At 46.7% G+C, this 25,432-nt stretch overlaps 1 protein-coding gene across 5 annotated transcripts in view; it reads right to left on the bottom strand.

Moving 5' to 3' along the window:
* The window catches only part of Eps15l1 (epidermal growth factor receptor pathway substrate 15 like 1), a 101,114-nt gene that overhangs the window by 75,116 nt on the left and 566 nt on the right, over window positions 1–25,432 (bottom strand). For all 5 annotated transcript variants that reach the window (XM_026389826.2, XM_026389827.2, XM_026389830.2 and 2 more), the window contains exons 2-3: window positions 408–449; window positions 29–118 (exon numbers count right to left, since the gene is read on the bottom strand). In XM_026389826.2, the coding sequence (XP_026245611.1) occupies window positions 29–118; window positions 408–449 (132 nt within the window). The remainder of the gene's footprint in view (window positions 1–28; window positions 119–407; window positions 450–25,432) is intronic.

The raw sequence follows: 25,432 nt of genomic DNA, 5'->3' as shown, positions 1-25,432 counted from the left end.
ACAAAAATCACTATTCATCTTCACCTACCTTCCCAAGGATGATGTCTGAGAGTCCCGACTTCTTTAGAAAAAGCGCAGCCTCGCTCGCCCCAACTCTCCCTGTGTACGCTGGATCCACCTGAAGTGGGAGACCAAGAGTGAAGGTGACTCTGTAGCAAATGGGCAACAAGTAAGCAGCAGGTCACCACAACAATTCAGAGAACAGAAAAGGACAAAAAGGCCCGTCAGTGGGGCATCGATTTGGGATTGTGCTTCAGTTCTATCACTCACTCTCTGATTCACCTAAAAAGATGTCAGTTGACTGGGGTGAGGCTCAGTGGAAGAGCGTCTGCTCAGCATGAGCAGAGCCCTGGGTTCCACCTTGGCACCAGTCAACCAATCAATAGAGAGACATCGGCTAAACTTACCTGCTTATAATAAGATTCATATAGTGGATTTCCAGTGGGAATCTGTAAACAAAACCACAGATATTAGTCAAAAGTGGACACACTGGAACAAAAATTATCACCCCTCACCTCCACCTCAGTTTTCTTTCTTTCTTTTCTTTTTCTTTCTTTTTTGAGATGAGGTCTTACTGTATTGTTCAGGCTGGCCTAGAACAACTGGACTCAAGTGTGTACCATTAAGCCTACCCTCAACCCTGATAGCAATTACGTCATTACCAAAATACACTGCTGCTGGCTCCAAAAGCAGAACAGGAGTTTCTGCACGTGATCATGACTTACCTGGCATGCAGGCTGCCAACTGGTTTTCCCTGCCTTGGGTCTTGTCCTAACCTATCCTGTCCGTCCTCTGCCAGCTACCTGAGTGACAGCATAGAAAAGCACACTGACAAGCACCCACAGTAAGAGAGCTGGCCAGTGATCCCTCGCACTACAGCAGGCAGGAAACTCAAAGCACTCAGCTTGGCACTGAAGGCAGTCCACACTCCAGCCCCCCAGGTTCCTGAGACTGCTGTTCAGAGAAGTAACCACCTCACTGAGGGTCAGCCGGCTAAGCAAGGCCACGTACAGCATGCCTGGATCCATCCTGGCCAGTGGCCAAGTCCACAGAGCTCCCAAGTCCCACCTCTCAGCTGACCTCAACAGGCCATCCCTCAGTGGGGAGAAGGAGACATCTGAGGAAGAGTGCCTGCTAGGGAATTAGGAGTCACTAAAATGTTGGCTGTGAAAGGCTCCCAAGTATTGGTGTGAGTTACTGAGCACTGTGGGTTGAGCGTGTCCCCAGAGTTCATGTGCTAGAAACTTCTTCCTCAGTGTAACAGGTAGAAGGAGCATTGTCTGTGAAGTGGGATCACAGTATTTCTCAAAACTTCCTAACAAGGGCTGGGTTGGGCTCAGTGGCAGAGCGCTCGCCTAGCATGTGTGAGGCACTGCACTGGGTTTGGTCCTCAGCACCACATTAAAAAAAAAAAAAAAAAATCAAGATATTGTGCCTATCTACAACTGAAAAATAAATATTAAAAAAAAAAAAACTTCCTGAACGCTATTATCCAATTTCCATAACGAAGAAAACCAGGGGAGGAGGCTGGCTTTGAACTAATACGCACCCGTCACTTGCAATTGATGCTGAAAAAGGTCATTTGGGGTTAAAAATAATGCCCAGATTACAGTCAGCTCCTCTGGGGGACGCCAACACCTGTGAGCAGACAAAGAAGTGAAAGTACAGGCTGGGAGCAGTGGCACCCGCCTATAATCCCAGCAGCTCAGAGGCTGAGGCAGGAGGAGTGCAAGTCTGAGACCAGCTTGGACAACTTAGTGAGACCCTGTCTCAAAATAAAAAATAGACAGCTGGGGATGTAGCTCAGTGGTAGGGAGCCTCTGGGCTCAATCCCTGAGGGGGGGGACAGGGAGGAGTGGGGAGGGGGGGGAGGAGGAGGAGGAGGAGGAGGAGGAGGAGGAGGAGGAGGAGGAAGGGAAAGAAAATGCAGAGAAAAATGGAGGAGGAGGAGGAGGAGGAGGAGGAGGAGGAGGAGGAGGAGGAGAAAGAAAATGCAGAGAAAAATACCGAGAATGAAAATAGGAGGAAAAGAGCATGAAGATCTGCAAATAGAGAGGAGAGTCAAAGCGAAAAGCAGGGCTGGGGTAGCATTTCCTAGCATGCAGGAGGCCCTGGGTTCCATCTCTAGCACCTCCAAAAAAGGAAAAGGGAAAATCCTGAAAAGGCAGAAAAAAACTAAAACAATATGGAAAAGCCAGAGGCCAAGGAGCAAACACTTAAGCAAAGACAAAGCAAAGACAAAGTGGCACATGCCTTAGTTCCAGCTACTCAGAAAAGTGGCCCCCTGACTAGTTCCCTCCCTCAAAACCCAAAAGCCTTGCCTGACACTGTCCCTAGGAAGTGGTGCGGAAAGGACCAAGGGTGACTGTTACCCCTAGCTTCTCAGGACCTTATTAAAAATAACAGTGTCCAGTCATTGCATTCTGTGTGACCTCCTGAGTTTAAAACTCTGGCAAGCTTCCAGAACATATCTCCTCAGAGCAGTAAAACCAGCAGAAAGGAGACGACAGTCAGTTATAACGTCAGAAAAAAATGATGGTAGCCAGGTGCAGATGGCCTATCACCTACCACTGACTCATAGACCCCAGAGGTCTTCATCTTAGAGGACAAAGTTGCCCTTTCCACCAGCAATGAGAGTCATTAATCTAAAATACATTTCCAGGGTTGAGGGTTTTTGTTTTTTGTTTTTAAAGATTCCATGGTAAGCAAGAAAGAGGTTTCCAAGTTAATTGATTCCGGGGCGGGGGGAGTTACAGCCTTTGGAGCAAACAAGATTTTAACATCTGTCTTAAATTTCCCAAATGCTTAAGTGTGACAAGATTCATGATCAAGAGAAAAAACCCTGAGAAGTCTGGAAAAGCCACTGGAGCACAGGATCCCAACCTCTGACAGCTGACCATCCACACTAAGGCTAATCCAAACTGCTCTAGCATTCAGTCTTCAGATTGGCTGGTGTCAATCCCCAGATATCGGGCTGGGGATGTGGCTCAAGCGGTATCGCGCTCGCCTGGCATGCGTGCGGCCCGGGTTCAATCCTCAGCACCACATACCAACAAAGATGTTGTGTCCGCCGAGAACTAAAAAATAAATATTAAAAAAATTCTCTCTCTCTCTCTCTCTCTCTCTCTCTCCCCCTCTATCACTCTCTCTTTAAAAAAGAGAAAAAAAAAATCCCCAGATATCCACATCTGATGAAAAACCAAGAAAGATGGCTCGACCAGATGGGCATCTGCTTGGGTGACCTGAGACAGTAACAGCAGCTGGAGGTCTTAATTTAATTCACATATTTTAGGTGTACAAAAGCAGAAGAGGGAAGAGAAGGGGAAATACCAGACGCGAAAGGTCACTTCCTCTCACCCATACCCCTTCTTCCTGAGGACAGTGGACTCACACTTGCAAGCTGCCCTAATGTGTCACTGCCACAGAGTGTGAGCACACTGCTCACCTCACAAACCCCCAGGCCTGGGCAGTCTGCCTCACCAGCCCCTGAGCAGAGATCTGGGTCACAGCAGCACACTGCACAGGCTGGGGCTCCCAAAAGCAAGCCTTACAGCTGGTGGGAAAGGGCCCCATTGGCTGTCCACCCACATCCAGCCCAGCCAGGGTCAAGCTCAAGGCAAAGGTGGAGAGGGAATGGGCCAGGCAACAAGACTTTGGGTGTAAGAGGCTGCAAGTGGCAGGGTGACGGCTTGAGGAATGAAGGAAGTATGACAGAGCCATCCCTGGGGTGATGCTCTCCTTTGCCAGCCAACTGCACAAGGAAGATGCCACCTCAGCCTCTGCAGTGCCTGAAATATTGATGAGGTGCCATGTAGCTCTCAGCTCGGCCTTTCAGATGCCCTTCATGTCTTAAAAGACTAAGAAAGAAAACACAAAGTTCCTACAGCCTCTCATTTATCCTGCAACCTAGGAATATTTCACAAGCAGGAAGACAGAGAAGGGACATATCAAACAATTTCACATCCTTCTGTTGGGAAGGCTTTACAATGCCACAATTTGCATGAGTGACTTTAACTTGGGAGAAAACCGGCCTGAGATAGAACCCAGCAGTACCATGGTGGAAGGAAAACCTCAGAGGACTGTGTTCTAGCAACTCCTAATCCCACATGGCTTGGCACACCTAGCCAAGGGCAGAACTTCTCCCCAGTCTTTATGCCTGGTTATCTCCTGCCAAATTCCCCCCTGTCTGGAAAGTAGAGATGGTTCCCAACTCATAATGGCTCCACTTAAGATTCTCCAATTTACCACGGTGCAAAAGCAATGGGCATTCAATAGAAACCATACTTCAAACATGGATTTTTTTTTCTCCCAGCTTCCCAAGTACGCAGGACTATAGGTGCTACTATCAGACCTAACTCTCTAAAATAACTTTGGTGTGTGTGAGCTGGTATTGGGGGGGGGGGGGGGCGCCGTGGGGGGGTTGTTTTGTGTGTGTGTGGGGGGGGTACTAGGAATTGAACCCAGAGGTGCTTACCACTGAGCTACATCCCCAACCCTTTTTATTTTTTATTTGGAGGAAGGATCCCACTAAATTGCCCAGGCTGGCTTTGACCTTGCAATCCTCCTGCCTCAGCCTCTGGAATCACTGGGATTATAGGGCTGCACCACCACACCTGGCTTATGACATTTTTGAAGTAATTTCATTTTAAAACTTCTACAAAAGTAACTGTAATCCCTTGTCTTGATAAATGGTGGTTCACGTTTGCTGAATGTTCACCGTTTTATATCCAGTACTTTGTTTAATTCTCCCAATAATGTAGGGCAGGCATTACTGCTAGCACCAAATTACAAATGGGAAAATGGAAGTTCCCCTGCCTTGGGTCAAACAGGCAAGGAATGACAAAGGTGGAAGAGCACCCAGGCTGTGTGGCTCTGAAGTCGGACCCTAACTTCCTCCACACTTTGCAAAGACAGCCCAGGCTTGATGGAGCTGGGTGCTGAACCCAGGACAGTCTCATGGGCATGCTGGCCTGCGAAAATGCACATGTGGGACGATGTGATGGTTCATTAAATGGAAGAGGTCAAAGTGCAAGACCTGACTTGTGCACACAAGTCATCTTGAAAACCAGGGTAGCCCGCCATTTCCCCAGGAAAGCTGAGACCCCTTCATAGCTGTGTTTTCCAGTGCTTCTACCAAGTTCTGCAGGAATGAGGCACAACACCACAAGACATCCTGATCTAAGTTGCTACTTAGAATAGCAGATGCTGATGCAAAAACACAGCCTGGACAAGTGTTCACTTAATAAGCCTTGCATTTTTTGCATTCCCCTCTGACTTCCCTGTGGGGCTTTCACAACCCTCACTGCGGCTATGCTCAGCCTTCCGGGCAAGCTGGCCTGCAGTCTGTGGGTAAGGAAACCCAGCTGAGTCACACAGCCAGCACATGGCAGAACTGGGCTTAACTCTATAATATCCAACACTGGGGAATGTCTCACCCCACCCCCTGCCCCCAGACCAAACAGTTCTCTCCAACTTCATGATCAGAAGTTTCAGAACTAGAGGTAAGAAAAACATTACCAAAGGGAAGAGAAGACCCAGGAAGTAAGAAAGAGCTTTGTAGAAAGATCACAGGGGAAAAGACAGACATTTAAAAAAAAAAAAAAAATTAACTGAGGATTTAGTCAAGGGCACTTTACCACTGAGCTACATCCCCAGACCTTTTATTTTTTATTTTGACACAGGGTCTTATTAAGTTGCTGAGGGTCTCACTAAATTGCTAAGGCTGGCCTTGAACTTGTAATCCTCCTGCTTCAACTGCCATAATCGCTAGAATTACAGATATCATCCTGGGGGACATTTCAATTCAAAATAAACAAAGGGGTTGGGATCCTAACAGTAGCAGAGAGTGTGCTCAGCATGCATGAGGCCCTGAGTTCAATCCCCAGCACCAAAAGAAATAAAAATTAAAATGAACAAAAGATAAAAGCAACTCAGAAGAGATGTGCCATGTTCGGTGGAAAATGTTCCACCTCACTAGTAATTTAGGTACAGGCTGGGTATCCCTATCCAAAATGTTCGGGATAGAACATCTATAGGTACATAATGAAGTATCTTGGGTATGGGACCCAAGTTCAAACACAAAATTCACTTAATGTTTCACATGCTCCTTATATACAGACTTCAGTAACTGTACAAAATATTTTTTAGTGCATTGCACTTTGACAGCCACAGGAGTCGGGTGTACGACTTCTACTTGTGGCATCATGTAGGCACTCAAAAAATTTCAAAATTTGCAGTGTTTCAGGTTTGGGGATTTCTGATGAGAGATGCTCAACTTGTATTACAAATAAAAACGTGGTGCCAGTTTTTGCTGTCAGTCTGGCAAAGACAGTTGTTGTGCCAGCTTGAACCTGCAGGTAGGAATGTCAACCAGCTTGGTCTTTCTGGAGGGCAATGTGAGTTGAAATGTGTGCACCCTTTACAGCAGGTCAGCATGATTCCTCCCGGTTTCCAGAAAAATTTGTAAATATGGAGATTATTCCAAAATTCATATAGAGGTGGAGGAAGCAAGTGGTTAAAACAACTTTGAAAGAGGTAAGAGGAAAACTTTGAGTGGCTCAAGCGGTAGCGCGCTCGCCTAGCATGCGTGTGGCCGGGTTCGATCCTCAGCACCACATACCAACAAAGATGTTGTGTCGGCCAAAAACTAAAAAATAAATATTAAAAAAAATTCTCTCTCTCTCAAAAAAAAAAAAAAAAAAAGAGGAAAACTTGAAGCACATGAAATGATGGAAACCGAAGGATAAATCTTTGTGGCAAAAGCTAGTAGCTACCTGTGTAAAACACTGAGGAGAGGGTCAGATAACAGGGAGTTGATCCCTGGAAGTAGGAGCATGGAGATCACTGGTCCCCTCTATGAAAATAGTCCCTGAGGGGGTGGCCAGGTTGGGTAGGTTAGAAGCCAGATTGGCATGACAAGAATGGAGGCAACGTGACTTCATGAACTCCAAAGCTCTCTTGCTCCTTACACCAAAAGCCACACGTGTGTCTGCTGCTCCACCGGCCATTTCTACCACCAGCTTCAAGATTCAGCCCTCCTGCTGGTCAAGGAGCTCTGTAGGGATGCCCCTCTTCCTCCTCTCCTGAGTAGAAGGCCCTTCTCATTCTTTGCAATCATATTGACTTCTTTTATTCTTCCCTATCTGTAAGAACAATGCTGTCTTTAGTTTCTCTTTAACAAACAAACAAACAAAAAATCCCTAATACAATGCTGTCTTTAGTTTCCCTTAAAAAAAAAAAACTATATCAACAATATGGTTTGCTAATAAAGCAAAGGGCTTAATGGGTGATATTTTGTCTATTTCTAGATGTAGCTTATAGCTGAAATATAAATGAAGATCACTGTAGTCTCACACTTAGGTACTAAAAGACCTAAAGAAGATTCAGGAATTCTCTGAAAGCCAGAGAAAATAAGTGCCTTTTTAAAATGAAAATTGAGTAAATGAAAAAATCCCAGGGTGGGGTGGAGGGGTGGCGGAGGGGGAGATCTGACTTCATCATTTAATGTATTATATGATATGCAAATGCATTTATTTGAACTACACATGATTATGTTACTACTTATTAATGGCCATCTAGCTAACACATTCTTTCTAATAATGAGTTTTTGGTTGGAATAGCTTTCTGCTAAAGCAGAAGATGACGGATCAAGTTGTTGATCTAAAGTCAGAATATTCTCACTTCAATTTCAACAAAACTAAGGCAACATCAGAGTCCTCTTACTGAAAATTAACTTCTGAGTCAGAAAAGTCCATTTATAATAAGGACTGGACTATGTATGCTTGTTATTCTATATAGACTCATGTGATGCATTTCAGTAAATTATATTACTTTCCTATATCAAAAAAAATTTTTTTGAAAAAGAACAAAGGTAGTGATTGATTTCTTATGTAATAAATCATGCAGGAAACACAGTCTGCATGATTTCAAATTTTTAAAAAATGCTTTGCATACTGATTGTTATTAGTTATACATGTCAAACTGATCAAATTGCATACTTCAAATATGTTCATTTAGTGTACTTTAATTTTACCTCAATAAAGCTATGGGAGAAACACACACACACACACACACACACACACACACACAGAACAAAGCAGGAGGAATTAGTCTACCTGAATTAAAGATAAACAACTACTGCAGTCAAGATGCTATAATACTGCAGGGAGGCAGACACACAGAGCAAGAGAACAAAACAGAACAGAGAACCTATAAAAACATGCCCAACTGATTGTGTGTGTGTGTGTGTGTGTGTGTGTGTGTGTGTGTGTGAGATGGGATGGAACCCAGGAAGAACACGCTAAGCCTGTGCCCCACCACTAAGCCTGACACCCAGCCTTCTTCAGTGATTTTTTTTTTTTTTGAGAGAGAGAGAGAGTGAGAGAGAGAGAGAATTTTAATATTTATTTTTTTAGTTTTTGGCGGACACAACATCTTTGTTTGTACGTGATGCTGAGGATCGAACCTGGGCCGCTCACATGCCAGGCGAGCGTGCTACAGTTTGAGCCACATCCCCAGCCCTCTTCATCGATTTTTGGCTAGGATGTAAAAGCCATATAGGAGGAAGGAGAGCCTTTTCTCCTCCTCCTCCTCCTCCTTTTTTATTAGAGCATTATAATTATACATAGTATTTGGGTTCCTTTTGACAAAATTATACATACAAGGAATTTGATTTCAATCCCCCTTTTCTCCCTTTTCTACTCTACTGATTCTCCTTTCACTCGTTTATTCTCCTCTGATTGGTATTTCTCTATATACATAAAGGTGAACTTCCTTTTGGTGCACTTAAACATGTATAGAACATGCTTTTTTATTAAATTCCTTCTATATTTCTTTTCCTTTCCCTTGCCCCCTCTCTCGTGCCCTCCTACTTCTCTACCACTGCCCTTTCCTATATCTTCATGACAACCGATCCCCTCCCAGACTGCCTTCTTGCCTTCTGTCCTCTAGCTTCCACAGATGAGAGACAACATGTGACTGAGGTCGGCCTTTTCAAGCATGGTGCTGGAGCAACTGGCATTCACAAACGAAAACGAGGCTCAACCCACTTCTCATACCCTATACACAAATCAACTCAAAGTGGATCATGAACTTAAACAAAAAACACAAAAATATAAAACTTTTAGAGAAAAATTATGAGAAAATTTTTAGGATCTAGGGTTAGGCAACAAGTTCTTCGACTTGATATCAAAAGCCCAATTCATAAAAGGAAAGATTGAAATGGAACCTTGCTGAAATTTTTAAATGTTTGCTTTGCAAAAGACCTATATAAAAACATGAAAACACAAGCTACAGAATATAAAGACATATTTGCATAGCCCATATCCAGTGAAGCACTAGCATCTAAAATATATGCAAACTCAGCCAAGATGGTGGCAAAGGCCAGTAATCCCAGCCTCTCAGGAGTTTGAGTTAGGAGGATCGTAAGTTTGAGGCCAGTCTTGGCAATTTAGCAAGACTCTGTCTCAAAATAAAATTTTAAAAAGGTCTGCAGTTGCAGCTCAGTGGTAGAGTGCTTGCCTAGCAAGCACTAGTCTCTAGGGTCAATTTCTAGGACGGTAAAAAAAAATAAGACAAAATAATATTTGAAAGTGTCAACAAAGGGCATCTCTTGCCTACCCTCCAAATTAAAGTAAATAAATAAATACAACAAAAATACATAAAGAACTCTCAAAACTCAACAAAAGGAAAAAAAACCACAAACCAACCAATCAGAACACGGGAAAAAGGAATGAAGGGACCAAAGAGGACACACAGGTGGCAAATGAGCATATGAAAAGATGCTCAACATCATTAACCAGCAGAGAAATTTAACTTAAAGCTACAGTGAGAAGCTACTTCAAGCCCATCAAAGTGGTTAAAATACAAATGACAACACTAAATGCTGGTGAGGACGCAGAGAAACCAGACCACTCTTCCACTGCCAGTGGGAACACGAAAAGGTAAGCTCTGGCAAACAGCTGGGCAGTTTCTTTTAAAAACCTAAATACACAACGATACACAACCAACTCCTGTCCTGGGCATCTGCCCCTGAGAAATGACTTGTGTTCATATAACATCCCACACACAATGTTCACAACAGCTTTGTCTGTCATGGTCCAATCTGGAAATGCCCCAAAGTCCTATAACAAGCAATTGGTTCAACATGATTCATTCAATAAACTGTGGTCCAAGCACATCTCAGAACACTTGGCAATGATAAGGAATGAGGGCTGGGGATGTACCTCAGTGGTAGACTGTGTGTTTGGTAGGCATGGTGCCCTGAGTTCCATCCCCAGCACTAGGCCAAAGAAAAAAGAACGAACTATGGATACACAACAACCCGGATGACTATGGATACACAACAACCCAGATGAATCTCCATAGAATGATGATGTTTGAAAAAGGCCAACCCCAAGAGGCTACATGCTATGATTTTTAAAACTGCTAAAATTACAGATATGAACAGATTTATGGTTGCCAGGGATTAAGGACAGGATGGAGGAGAAGTGGGTGTGGGAGAGAGGGATCTGCATCTGACTACACTAATGACAATATTCTGGTTGCAACCCCGTCCCACAGTTACACAAAACTCACAACTGGAGTCACTGGGGTAAATGGGTCTCTGTGTTTGTTTGTTTGTTTTTAACAACTGCATGTAAATCTACAATAATCTAAAAAAAAAAAGTTTGTATTGTTAGTTTTTAACAGACTTTGGAGACCTAACAATTAAATGTAAGGGGACATTTTTAGACAAACAGGAAAATGTGAATGTGGACATTAGTTGTGTGAACTGCAATAATGGCACTGTGGTTCTGTAAAGAAAAATGTCCTTAACTCTCAGAGGTGTGTGTTGAAGTGATTTCTAAACTTAAAAAACCCAGGAAATAAAAAGGCTTAGCAGGGTGAGAGTTTAGTGTGGTGGGAGTCACGGGATGGTGACAGGTGCAAAAGAAATTACTAAAATGCTGTTATTTATTGTAAGTAGGTGGGGGTTCATGGGGATTCATTCAATTCTTCTCTCTACTTTAGTGTTAAATTTTTACATTTTAATTAAAGACCACTGTTTGATGTGTTTCTGTTTTGGCAAGGACCCAAAAGGTCAAGATTAAGTGTCACAAATCATCAGGTGTGTTGGTGCACACCTGCAATCCCTGAGACTCAGGAAGCTGAGGCAAGAAAACTGCAAATTTCAGGTCAGTCTCCTCACTTTAGCAAGACCCTGTCTCAAAAAATAAAGAGTGATGGGGTGTAGTTCAGTGGTACAACACCCCTGGGTTCCATCCCCAGTATTGGGGGGGGGAATGTATATGCGTGGGGTTAAGTGTCACAAATAACTGCCACCGACAGGGTCAAACCTTTGTCAAACAAAAAAACCAGCATTTCTGCTCCACAGTAGAGCACTTGCCTGGCACAGGAGGCCCTGGGTTCCATCCCCGGCAAACAAAACAAAACAAAAATGTAAAACAAGAACTCCTGGAGTATGGCCTGAGGACTGATCAAAAGTGCAGGAGGGCAGAAGGGCAGGTGTTCATTCAGCTCTCCCTCCTCGAGGACACAAACGCAGACAGAAAGGGTTGGAAACAGTCCAGGGCTGGGTGAGCCAATAACAAATTGCTGCGTCTCCACAGAACAGAATAGCTCATAGCAAAAAAAAAAAAAAAAATATATATATATATATATATATATATATATATATATATATACACACACATACATACATATATGAATGGGATACGACTGTCACACTTTGCTGGGTGAGAAAGGAAGGCAGGAACCAGCACGTTCAGTGTGAGCTGGCTTCTAGGCACAAGGTGCTGCAGCTCCCTAACATCTAACCCTGCAGCTGCTTGTGTCCTCCTATGTTCCCTGAGGTTCTGCTAGCAGGAGCAGCCTCTGTGAATGGAACAGAAAAGGGGAAAAGGAGGCTGGGGTTGTAGCTCAGTGGTAGAGCGCTTGCCTTGCATGTGTGAGGCCTTGGATTTGGTCCCCAGAATCACAAAAAAATAAACAAATAAAAATAAAAATATTGTGTCTATCAACAACTAATTATATAATTATATATATATATATATATATTTTTCTTTTAAAGAGAAAAAGAAAAATGCAAGGAGAAGCAAGATATAGATTCTTGAAATCTATTATCCAGGAACTAAACGATCGCCAAGGGGAGGGACAGCTGAAGATGGATGCAGCCGGGGCACAGGGCCTCCACCCAAACTAGACAGAACTCAGGGCCTGCAGAGGGGACATGGTACAGTGATAAAGCCTGCAGTCCCCACCCCTTGATGGAACCATGGGGCAACAGAGCCACCCCTGGGAGTTTAGACTCACAACCAGGTGTCACAGTGAAGGAGATTAACCCCAGAGCATAAATGAGGACTGAAAGCCTCAAATCCAGGGCTTTCAGTAGGAGACCATAGCTCTCAGCTTTCCTCCACTGGAACTGGAAATTGAGGGGGAAACAACGTCACTCAGGGCAGCCTCCATGCCCAGTGCATCTCTGGGACAGACTCATGGTTCTGCCTGCATCTCTCCCCTCCTATCTTGCTTCACTAAAAGCGGTCCCACACAGAGGTCAACAGTGCCACCATACAGATGCAGACTACAGTCCTACCCTACCACCGGAATGCTATGCAACCTCAGGAAGGATGAGACCCCCTCTGTGCCTCAGTTTCTGCATCAGGAAAATGACAATGAGCATTCCCACCACTGGGGACTCATCAATCACAGGCTATTATGATCCTTTTCCTTCCTTCCTTGCTCTCTTTCCACCAGTTCCAAGTGAAAATGTACCCTCGTTCCCAGAAATAACCCCTCCATCCTGGTTCCACCCAAGCCACCCACCTCCCCCTGCTCCTCACAGAAAATCCCCCAAAAGTGGTCTGCCCTGGGATTTGCCAGCTCCGGGATCTCCTGGACTTGGTACTTCATTCATTCACTCACTCAACCAAGAGATGCTGAGTTCAGGCTAAGAGGAGGCCCTGGGATATAAACGTGTGTGGGACACAGCTCTGGGCTTCTGGAAGGGAAGACGGGTGGGCAAAGGGAGCCAAGATTACACCACAGAGGGTGTGTGACACAGTGGTGATTGTAGGTTCCTCCAGAGCCTGAGGCCAAGGGTCAGGGATGAGCCAGGCGGGCTCTGGGTCAGAGAAGGCAGGCCAGTTCTATGGAAAATTCAGCAAGTTTCCAGGTGGAAAAGCCCGGATGTTGTCCCAAGGTGAGATGAAGCTTCAGAGTCTGCAGCAGACCAAAGGGCGAATGGGGTGGGGGTGGGGGATGGAAGACACTGAGCAGGAGAGATGATGGTCTTCCAGCAGGACGAGGATCCCAGAGCCTGGCAACTCACGGTGTGGAAGGAAATACAGAGAACCAGACACAAGGTCACCTTTAAACCCTGTTTCTTTGGAATGTCCTTAGCAGGGCATGAGGGGAATGTGGTTTGCACTCCAGCAACATCTGAGTGCCCAGGCCCTGCCATGGTACAGGTATGGCTGTGAACAAGGAGACCCCTACCTGGCCTGGAGGATGCCATTAGACACGACAAAACACAGGGCTGCCAAGTGCTGTAAGGACAGAGGACAGAGGGTGACTCTGCAGCCTGCAAGCACACACACCCATGGCGGCAGGGAGACTGGGAGGCGCCACCTCCACAGCTGAGCCCGTCCAAGAAGCTGGAGTCAAACAAGGCCAAGGAGCATCCATGTGGAAGCAGTGGAAGGAGACACAAGGCTGTGGCAGAGGAGGAAGGGAGCAGCACCAGAGCCAGGGGCAAGGACAGCCATGCACAGGCAGGGCGATGGGGAGGACCGGCCCAGGCAGCAGAGGAGCAGATTCCGGCCACTCCTCCAGAACAAGCAGCTTAAGATCAAAAGTGGCACAGGCTCCAGGTACCCCTCGCTGCTGCTGACCAGTCTCCCGGGACACTGCTCCTCCCACACATTCTGTGTTTTCTGAACAAGGCCCTGCACTGACTCATAGGGACCAACACAGCAGGGTCCCTACCACCTGCCAAGAGGACGCCCGCTTCCCGCAGTGCTCCTAACTTTCCACAAGTGCTCTGAGTCCTCTCCCTGGGTTCCAATGTCCCTGCCATCTTCTGACCCCTGGCCTGACTTCACTTCTTTCCCTCCCACATCCTGGGCATACGACCCAGGACTAGAATATGGAAGCATGTGGCCTACAACTGGGATGTTCTTGGCCTGACGAGGACTCCCAGATCCTGTCTTGTCAGCCCCCCAGCCTCACTCGTCCTCTTGATCCCTGCTGGTGGCACCATCTACTTCCCTATGCCTGCCGTTTTTCTACAGTGCAGTCACCCCATATTGCTGGATTCTTTAGATATCAGGCACCAAACCAGGCTCCCAGATTTCATGGTGAGCAGAGACAGTCTCCAGAGCCACAGACGCCAGGGTCAGGTGGTACACTCACATGCAGAAGAGCAGATGCACTGGCAGCAGTGATGAGATGAGGGCGAGGACCACAGCTGGGCGCTAATGGGGAAGGAATGAGGGTGCCTCCCACCCTGGGCTCTCTGACCCCACCCGCACCCCACACACCTCTACCGGGATCCAGGCCTTCCCTCCAGGTCATCTGGTACATAGTCACACCCTGCTCACAGAGCCCTTGTGGTGTCCAAACGAGAAGACAGTCCAAACCCTCAGCCCCAGTCCTGGAAGTGCTGCCCAGCCAGCTCCGCCCCTGCCTGGCTAAGTGTACTCCTCACATACTCACAGGTGTGCACATGTGCTCACACACACTCTCTGACATACATTCACATCTGTGCTCACACATGTTCACTATCCACACACACTTGTACATTCTCACAGTCTCTAATACACACATACTTGCAAAGCCGACACAAAATACATACATACACACACATACAGATGCTTCTCAATATACAATGGGGTGAGGTCCTGACAGATCCACTGTAAGTTGAAGACACATAAACTGGAAACGCACTGAGCCCACCGAGCCGGCTGAACACGGAGCTTAGCCACAGCTCGCCAGAGTGCCGAGGACATGTGATGGCAGGGCTGGCTGGGAGCTGCGCTTGCTGCCACTGCCTAGCATCAGGAGAGAGAGATCACACGTTGCTAACCTGGAGAAAGATCTGAATTCACAGCTCTAAGTACAGTTTATCCTGAATGCATATTATTTTCGTACCAACGTAATATCAAAAAATCCTAAATCAGTGCTTGCTCAGTGGTAGCACACTTGCCTAGTACACATAGGCCCTGGTTCAATCCCTAATACTAAAAAAAAAAAAATCCTAAATCAAACCATGTAAGCTGGGGATCACCTGTACACTGACACACCAGTGTATGCTCAAGGCACAGGCACGCTCCCCTGCACACACTTGCACACTGGTGCAGACTCAATCCCTGCGTCCCTTCCCATTAGGCAGATGCTCTACTCAACACACTACACTTGCCGCCCCTTGTCTCCCTGTTCCTGGGGGGCCAAGTGCCTCTAGCCCCAGCACCAACCCCTGCTCCAAGATATCTCCTGTCTCCCCACTGCAAGGAGTCTCTTTACCCCAAACTCCCACAGCTCCCAACTTAGGGAAGCGACACTTACAATCTACTTGATGGAAAGGCTGCTGTTGCCACAAACTCCCCTCCTTACACAAAATTTTGTGCTTTGTGAGACAGGAGGAAAGCTCCTCCCACCCGCCCCAGTGCTGGGGATGGAACCCAGGGCCTGGCACATGCTAAGTGCACATTCTATGGATGAGCTCTACCTGCAGCCTGGGGGTTCATATTTATTTCACCTGTGTGAGCCTGTCCCGCCTGTAAGCAGGCTATTAGTAATGTCTGTAAGTGAAAGGGTCAGATTTAGATGTGGGGGGAGGGCAAAATGGAGCCAGAGTGGTCAGTGAACACGAGGACACCGCTCTGCCTCTGAGCAACAGTGAAGACAAGCTACAAAGGCTCCTGAGGCCTCTGAATGCCCACCTGTAAAATGACGATACTTCAGGGCCTGCCCTGAGGATTCCTCTAAGTATCAAATGAGAATATGTGGGTAACCTCACTCTGCCAAAAACAGCACCCATGTTAGGTCTCTTATTATGGTTATAACATTGTTATTACTATTACTGAGACAGAGGAGCAGGCTTTATTTACAAGGACTCAGAGCAGATGGGAAGGAAGACACCAATATCACAGTCCTTACCATTGCTCCACCAAGTGATTTTGCCAAATAAACTATTTCACCAAATGCTGGGTACACTACAGTACATGTCACACTCATTTCTCTCTTTTTTCTTTGCTTTTAGTTATTTTTGAGATGGGGTTGTGCCATGTTGCCCAGGCTGGTCCTTCTGCCTCAGCCTCCCCAGTAGCTTAGGACATAGATGCGGGCCACTGCACCAGGCTCATTTTCTCTCATCAGCTAAGCTGCTCCCAGCATCTAAGACACAACAGTATGTCACCGGTTCTCTCAGACTCAGTTGTTATTTTTCTTAAATGTATAATTTTACACACAGCAGGTAAGTGCATACTTACAAAGGTCCACTTGTGAGGCTGTAAATTAAAGGACGTTTTCTAGTGGCTAAAAGTCAACACAGCAAAAATTAAATCAAACAAGTCAAATAAGTCTGGGAATTTTGTTATGGTTTTGGGGCTTTGTTTGTGGTGCTGAGGATGGAACACATGGCCTCCTGCACACCAGTTAAGCACTCAACCACTGAGCTCCACCCCCAGACCCAAAACTAGCTTTTCTTAGTCTAAAGAGGATGTGCTTTTCAAGATCACATTTCCCACTGGAAAAAGAAAATGATCTTGGATTGGGCACGGAGTTCGGTAGTACAGCACTTGCCTAGCATGAGTGAGGCCCTGGATGACATCCCCCCACCAAAAATTAAAGAAAGAAAGAAAAAAAAAAAGCAAAAAGTGAAGAAAAGCTAATCATTTATGGACTGGCATAGTGTCACGGAAGCATGCTTGTTCCTGTGAGAGAACCCTCTTTTCTTTCTTTCCTTTTTTTAATGTTTATTTTTCAGTTGTAAACAATAACTTTATTTATTTTTTTTATGTGGTGCTGAGGATTGAACCCAGGACCTCGCACGTGCTAGGCAAGCACTGTACCCCTGAGCCCCAGCCCCAGACTGAGAACCCTTTTTTCACCTCCAGTGAGGAGACAGAAGCTTCAGGACTGGCCCTTGCGGTACCCTGTCTCATCACCAGCAGCAACCCTAAACAGGCATCTCTGGGCCCTGTTCCTGTTTCTTCGCCAGAGAGACAAAATGGTCCTGTCCATGGATCACCTACAGAGGCAGCCAGAGGGACAGCCTGGGCTTCTGGCTACTTCCTGAGCACTCAGCCTCCAGCCCACAGGTGGTTACCACCTGCCTGCTGCGTGTCAGGTGCCAAACGTCAGTGTCTGGAGACACAGTAGGGAACACATGGAGAGCTCCTCTTGTCCTCCTAGGATGGCCACTTTGGAATGTGCAATCCCACCAGTTACTCCAACTTCCTATGAGGCCTGACTGCTCATTTTACCTCTCTCCTGTTCCACATCCAGAAACAAGCACAGAAATTAAGACAATGACAATGACATCACTGTAGCAAACTGGTGGGAATGGGCGTCCAACAACCCTCCCTTACTTCTGCATAAGAGTTGTGTCCCAAATCTCTATCCAACCCCATTATGGGAGGCTCTGGGCTGCGGGGTTAGGACAGGAGGGGCTCTGACTGGGCCTCTGAGCGGGATAGGAAGAGGGCATTGGTCTGAGAGGCTGCACCTACTTCTTCCTCTCATCTCCAGAAACAGGAGGGAAAAGAAAAAGCAAGGTACAGGCGCCCTCTTCCTACCTGGCTACTTTCACTCCAACTCCATAGCTGCCACCTGACCCCCTCGAGAGCTTCTGTCGTGCAGTGTCCTAATTACCTGTGCCCAGCTCCAATTCAGCTAGGCCGGGGGAGCTCAGGAGCATCAGGACTCAGCAAATAGAGCCCGACAGAGCTGGGCTGCTTCCCCACTGCACCTAAGTGCAGGCTGTCACCAGCCCGGAGTCTGCTGCAATACAGTGGTCTGTTCTCGCGTGATACAGCCACCCACCAGGCTCTGCCCACCTGGGTCTGTCCCTTGCTGCTATCCTGGCACCCTGGGGGCCTGCACACAGCATGCCTGCTTCCTACCCACTAGTTAGAGAGCTCCTGTCTGAACAGCCACCCCACATATTTCTTCCATCACTGGCACCTCTGCTCCTTCTGAAACCATCTCGGATGGGTTGCTCTTTGTCGTTTGTGCCCACATCACAGCATGAATCCAAGCCAGTACCTGCTCTGGATATTCAGATGACTTAAATGTGTCACTCCCCTCCTAAAGAACCTGCCATACCTCCTTACTACCTCCCATAATGTGAACCCATCTTACATATCTTACATTTGGGGCATTCTTTCAACAGATGAGTACTGAGCCCCTGAATGTCAGTTTCACCATGGGACACAAGGATGAATAAAACAGGCACAGCCCCTGCCCTTGGGGACCTAATCTAGGCAGAAGGGAGAAAAAGATCATTAACCTAAGAGTACCACAAAGAGAAAATTCCAAACAGGTATATGGAAAGCACAGGGTGTCCATCCCCATTGGTATAACAGAGAAGCTGGGCCAGTGTGTCAGGAAAGGTTTCCCTGAGAAAGTGATGGCCCACCTGAGATTTGAAGAAGAGCAGATACTGACCCAGGAATGAAGGGGGCAAGAATATTCCAGAGAGGACACAGCAAGTGCAAGGAAGTACGAGGGCATGCCCAGAGCAGATGGGCCAGGAAGGGCCAGGTGGGATAGGCAGAGCTGGAAGGTTGAGGGTGCAGGACATGGGGACAGGGCCTGCTTCAGCCCGGCTTTCTGGTGCTACCTTTCCCTGCTTTCAACTGGTGTGTACGAGAGGAGAGCTGACTTACATTGGCCTGACGGAAAAGAATTAGTGAATGCATTCTGTAATCCCACCAGAAACCTGAAGCTATAACTTGACTGTGGGCAGTTGTAACCCTACTTATCCCAGAGCTTGGAGTATATGAAGAGCTAGGGCTAGGATGGTGGGAAAGTCCAAATGGGTGTTAAAACTAATGGCTTCTACTCCCATGCAGGAATGTAATCCTTAAGGCCATGCTACCTTTAGGGCCACTGTCCAAGGATAATCTCACTCTATCTTCCAATGAGATGAAATGTTTAAATACACACTGGCCTAGTACAGAGAACACTGGACAGGTCTCATTTCCCCACCCCTCTCTGCTATTGGCCACCCTCTGGGCAAGCAGACACCCGTTGGTCTCCTTTGTCTTGGGGCCATTTGTAATTCAGGCACACACCACTGTGTCCTATTTACCAAATACCTTCCTCTTTGCATCCCTGAGTGACCCTCACTAAAAGAAGGACATGGATCCCACAGTTACTGCCCAAGGCCCTTGCATGCTTTGGCCCTCTGATCTAGAATTGCAGCCTCTTGGCTCCTTCCCTGTCTGCCTGGCCTCCATGTGAAAGGCCACTCCTCTCTCCCTTCCCCATGTCCTCATGGTCAGTCTAAACAACCCCTCCTCTCCTCCACCTAAATGAAACCAAGTCGTCATCTACTTCTCCTCCAATTTGACCACCCATGACCTGAGCCTCACTATGACTTGGGCAGAGCCATCACTCTTTGTAGACTAGGCCTGAACATGTCAGCCCAGGACCCCCGAGCACCTCTGATCCCTCATAAAGACAATAAGCAAGCCAGGCAGGTGTGGTGACACAGGCTTGTAATCCCTGCTATTCAGGAGGTTAAAGCAGAAGGATGGCAAGTTCTAGGCCAGCCTGGCAACTTAGTGAGACCCTGTCTAAAAAATAAAAAGGGCTGGGAGTGTAGCTCACAAGGTAGAGCACTTGCCTGGCATGGATGAGACCCTGGGTTCCATCCCCAGCACAGAGAAAGGGGGGAAAAAAGACAATAAGCAGTACTTTCCACTTCTCACTCTATTTTCCAATGAGATTAAATGTTTAAATACAAAATAAAGACATACAAAGTGACATTCTCTCCACTCAGACTACATCATCTCTAATGATTAGGTAGCATGATCATTGCGTAGGAACAATGAGATTCTGTGCTGTCACACTGTTGTAATGCTTGCTAGGTGCCAAAATCTTCCCAAGACAGGAAACGACAGTGCAATGAAGATGCCTGGACCTGGGTCAGGAGAACCAAGTCTGCATGAGGTCGCTGGGTACCACTTTGAGCAAAGAATGCGATATCTCTGACCTCACATTTACCCTTTTATATAGCAAAGATAAAACTGACCAGTGTGACCAAGATGATTAATCAAGCAATCTAAGATGCTTTTTTTTTTCTTTTTTTTGTGCGCTAAGGATTGAACCCAGAGGCACTCTATCACTGAGCCATAGCCCCAGACCTTTTTATTTAATTTTGAGATAGGGTCTTATAAGTTGCTGAGCCTAGCCTTGGACTTGCAAACCTCCTGCCTTGGTCTCCTCAGTGTCTGGGATGACAGGCCTGCATGACCACACCCAGCCTCAAGATGCCACTTCTACTCAGTCCTTCAGGCCTGTAGAGTGAAGCCTCCCCACACCTCCTGTATGAGATAAGCTCCCCTCCTTTACTTGTCTCAAGTATGGATCATCATCAGACACACCCCATATGTCACTTCCTCAGGATGTCAGCTCCACAGGACAGGGATGTCTTCAGATTTGCTGCTCCATCGACTGCTCAGGAAATGCCCAGTAATGAGAGGATGCTGAACACAGCATAGTGGGAGCTATAAATGGAAGGCACTTTGAAAGGACATACATCATCCTGTGGGGTCATCATGCTCCCTTCCATGAGGCAGATAAAGAATAGAGTACTATTCCCAATCTGCAGATGGGTATAGAAAGCATCTGAGGGCAATAGATGAATATCTGGGGACCTGGACACTGAAAAGCAGAATCCTGAAGGGACTCTACATGACACTGGTGCTTGGAGTCTCATCTTTGAGAAACAGCATGAAAGTAACAGCTTTTGCCAAAGTGAGGAGGCTCTGTGAGCACCCTGGGAGGGTGCTGTTGAGGTATGTCTCACCAAGGTGCAGTGAATCGTGTATCTGTCCCTCACAGTCAGGTGGCCCAGCATGAGGTATGGGAACCAAACAGTGGACACTCAGTTCTCTGGTACCATCACGTCTAAAGACAGTCACTCAGCTTCCCAGAGCAGATGACTGGGGCAAAGATCTGGGCACAGGAAAGTAGTTTTAACATTTAGAATTGGGGTAGAGAAGCAAAATACACAAGTTCTTGCTTGGCAGGGAGCTACCTGCTCAACAAAATTCAGGCCAATGCAGATTAATAAAAGGGGCAGCCAGAGAATTCTGGATCTTCCAGGGGCAAGACCAAATTTTACTCTAAAACTTTGCTCTCTGCCCATCAAATTATACTGCATTGCCATTAGCATTCTAGTAAGACATTGAGACTAGCAGTCATTTAGGGGAAAAAGAAAACAAGGCCTAGGAGGTCAAGCAGGCGCCGTGAGCCCCTGCGCATTCATACCAGATACATTGGCTGGGTGCTGCTGTGGGCAGGGTGCCAGCAGGCTATCTGGAAAACTGGGGAGAACAGCAGGAATGGGGTGGGGGGTTCTCTGCAGCAGGTCCAGCTCCAGTGCTACACCCACCAGCTACTGGACTTCAACAAGTTACTTCATCTCTGTGGGTCTCCAGAGATATGGGTCTCTCTCTTCACTTGTAAAATGGGTTTTAAAAACCTCCTAGAACAGTGGTACCTGCTACAAGGAAAAGCACCAAAGCCACTGGACACAGGACATACGACAAGGAGGAGAGAGGAAACTAGAACTTCTTGGGGTGTAGGGCAGTTTTTCCTCATCACTGATCCCAGCGCCTTCCTCCAATGATCATGCACTTCTTAGGGATGGGGACCATGAAAAGGACCCACTGAAGGCACACAAGGAAAACTCTTGTTTGGGTGGGGCCAAGGGAGGACAGCACCAGGGAAGCCTCAGAGCAGCCTCTGGAGCAGGAAGTACACAGCAGAAGGTCACAGAGCCATGGATGGTGAGGTGGGAGAGCCAGGAGCTTAGGAGTAGAACCAGAGGAGGCTAGCGGAGGAGGGTAGCGGGAAAACAAGCCTTCAAGGTCGGGGGCTGGAGAGGTCAGGCTGGGGTCAGGGAATGCGGTACTTTGGCTCATCAAACTGGATGTATTTTGAGGGAAGAAGAATGGGAGCCATAGAAGATTTCTGGAGCAGGGGAGTGGGTGCGAATTGTTTTAGAAGATCCCATAGATGAAGTGAGTAAGCAAGAATTAGAAACAGGCTCTGCCAATGTGAACTTCAGGGTGTGGTCAAGAAGTGGCCAATTCCAGAGTCCAGCAGGACTTCAGAGATGAGGAAGAGACAGGGGGCTGGGCTCCAGAAGGGTCTGGGTGGGAGGTTGGTTTGAAGTACTCGCATGGGTGCTCAGGGAAGGAAGCCAAGGAAATGCAGGAGGGCAGGCGGATGGAGGAGTCTGAAATCTGTGGGTGGGAGAGAAAAGTGAAGGCAGAGCAGAAGGAGAGTGCAGGCCCATGGCTCCAGAGAAGGAACAATTCCAACTCAAGGAAGACCAGCTCCAAAAACAGGCTGCTGAGGCTAAAGAGAGTGGGGTCCCTAGTAACCTTGGAGAGTAGCTGGTCCACAAAGAGGTGACACAGGATAAGCTGCAGTCGAACATGCTTTTGGGAGAGGTAGAGAGAGCTTTTGTTCAGGGAAGCAAAGAGAAATAGAAATTGTTAAGACACTAACAAGGAGGGAGTACTCCTGGAGAGGCAGGAATATAGGCTCTGAAAATGAACATTCACATTCCGGAAAGATTACACATGAAAGGAGATGGCCCAGATGATGTCAGGGTGGACAGAGGACAAAAGGCAGGGTCGGGGAGGAAAAGTGCAATAAGTGCTGGGGAGGAGGGATGCTCCTCCCCCACTCTGCTAACCCCATGACTGACAGCTTCACTCACTTTTGACTGGCCATTTGCTTTCCAAGTGCCCTCTGCTACCGAAATCCAACCAGAACAGCATCCTGCCTAGGTTACTCCCCAGCTGCCCTTAACCAGAAAGTATCCTAGAATCATGTCCATGCTTCCCGTCTGTAAGCCCTTGTGATCTCCGTAAATTGGCTATAAGTGAGCCTAGTGGAGCCTTTCCTCACACGTGCAGCGACAGTAAGACCTGATGCATGGTTTCACTCGAGAGCAGAGGGCTGCGGCTGTAGCTCAGTGGTGGAGCACTTGCCTTGCACATGTGAGGCCCTGGGATCGAGCCTCAACACCATATAAAAGTAAACAAACATATTGTGTCCATCTACAACTAAATTTTTTTTTTAATTTTAAAAAAAGAGCAGGCAGAGAAAAGTGTTGACATATTATCTGAAGGGAGAAAATCTTCATTTGACAAGCATATAGGCAAAGGAACAGGAAGAAGCTTAGAAGTCAGTGACCTGAACTTAGATGCCAAAGGATTCAGGCTGTCAGCCTCTTCTTACAACTTCTCAGTTGGGTTTGGTCCCCATCCTCAGGCACCATCCCACACATAGAGGAAAAAAGCCACTTGTAAACTGCACTGGGGGTACAAATCGCTAGTCCACACCTCTGGCTTAGCAGATATTTCCTAGGTGCTGGGCACGAGGCCAGGGTGCTGAGCAAGTGGCTTGTTCTTACTCTCACTGGACACCCAGTCTAACTGGGAGACAGATGGCAAAGAGACACACAGACATTTGTGCATACTGACAGATGCTGAAGGGTGGTATAAAGGAGAGACATGGCTGAGTGGGGTGCTACTTATAATAAGTGACTGGCAAAGACCTCTGGGAAGAATAACATTTGAGTTGCCACCTAAAAGAGGGAAAGGAGCTGGATACTGGAAGTACCAACAGAGAAACAGGGTAAAGTGCTTCAGGAAAAAGGAACAGCTAGCAGGGACACCTTGAGGACAAAGAGAGCTTGGACTATAAGAGGAACCGTAAAGCAACAAGTATGGCTGTAGTGTGGGTGCCAGGGAGAGCATAGCAGGCGAGATGGGAGAAGCCAGCAGGCACCCAGGAAGAAGGAATCAGGAGTCTGGTCCAAAAGGTTCTAAGCAGGTGAGTCACATGACATGACTCATGTTGTCTCACGTTTGTTACCTCTCGGTAGTAAATCACTACCCTATTAAAGTTGCTTCAGTAGTAAAATAAGAATCCCCTCCTCGAGGAGCAGGGCATTTTACAAATAAGTGATGCATGTAACATGCATATAACCCTGAAGCACTCAATACACATTAGCTGTTGTCATCACAGAAGCCCAAATGAGGGATAGTGTCAAAATCGGAAAGTTTGAAAAACACCCCCACCACCCACTGTGAAAAGGGACATTTCTCATTAAATGAGTGTAGGTGAGTTTCACTCCCCACCCACTTATACACACCCTAAACTTAGCACTTGGTTATTAATAATAATACCTAATGGCTGGGCCTGGTGGCAAGTGCCTTTAGTCCCAGCTACGTGGGAGGCTAAGGCAGGAGGATTGCTTGAACCCAGAAGTTTCAGGCCAGCCTGGCCAATGTAATAAGACCTAGTCTCAGAATATAACAATAACTAATATCTGTAGAATACTTAACAGTTTACAAAGCACTTTCATATCTGTTACAAGAACTTGTTAATTAATAACCACTGGTCTTAAGCACTGTCAATTTAGTGACAGTGTTGCAAATTGGCTAGTTCTTGCAAGACTTAACAAGAAGCCATATCTCTCTTGGATCAGGTGACAAGGCATGTCAATCTCAGTGGATCTGGCATACCTGCTGTGTTCTCTATTCCCAAATGTCCAAATCTGAATGAGATTAAATAATTGTAGTACCACTGAGCGCTATGGGTGTGCTAGGCACTAAGTGCTTGATATGTTTAAGCTTCACATTATCCCAATACATTTTATATCCCCATTTTCCAAACAAGACAATTAATATGTTGAAAGGCTAAAAGCTTCATTCAAGGGCACTCAGAAGGAATAAGAGCTGGAACCAAGACTTATACATAAGATGATCTCTCCCGCATCCTCACTCTTAATCATGACACTATATTAGGTCGTTCTAGTAAAGTGCTTATAATATGGTGTTTGGTACAAAACAGGTACTTAGTAAATAAAGGTGATTAGCAAGACACGTAGTTTCCAGTGTCCATCAGTGTCACCTCCAGGAGAGCAGCAACCTTGTCTGGTTAACTGCTGTGCGCCCAGGACCTGACCCAACTGCACAGTTTTAGAATGAATAGATAAATGAATTAATGTCCTTCCCAAAAGCAAAACTGCCTGCACATGGCTTTTTGCACGTCTCTGTCACGCCACTGAGGCTGCCCCTAAGAGCATCGGGCGAATTCGAGAACACAGAGGGGTCGGGAGACATGAGTCCCTCCCTTCTTTCCACCGTGCAGGAGTGGCGGAACCACCTGCCAAGTG

Source organism: Urocitellus parryii, chromosome 3, assembly GCF_045843805.1.
Source record: "Urocitellus parryii isolate mUroPar1 chromosome 3, mUroPar1.hap1, whole genome shotgun sequence".
Classification (NCBI taxonomy): Eukaryota; Metazoa; Chordata; class Mammalia; order Rodentia; family Sciuridae; genus Urocitellus; species Urocitellus parryii.
This window is presented reverse-complemented; position numbering and strand designations above follow the sequence as displayed.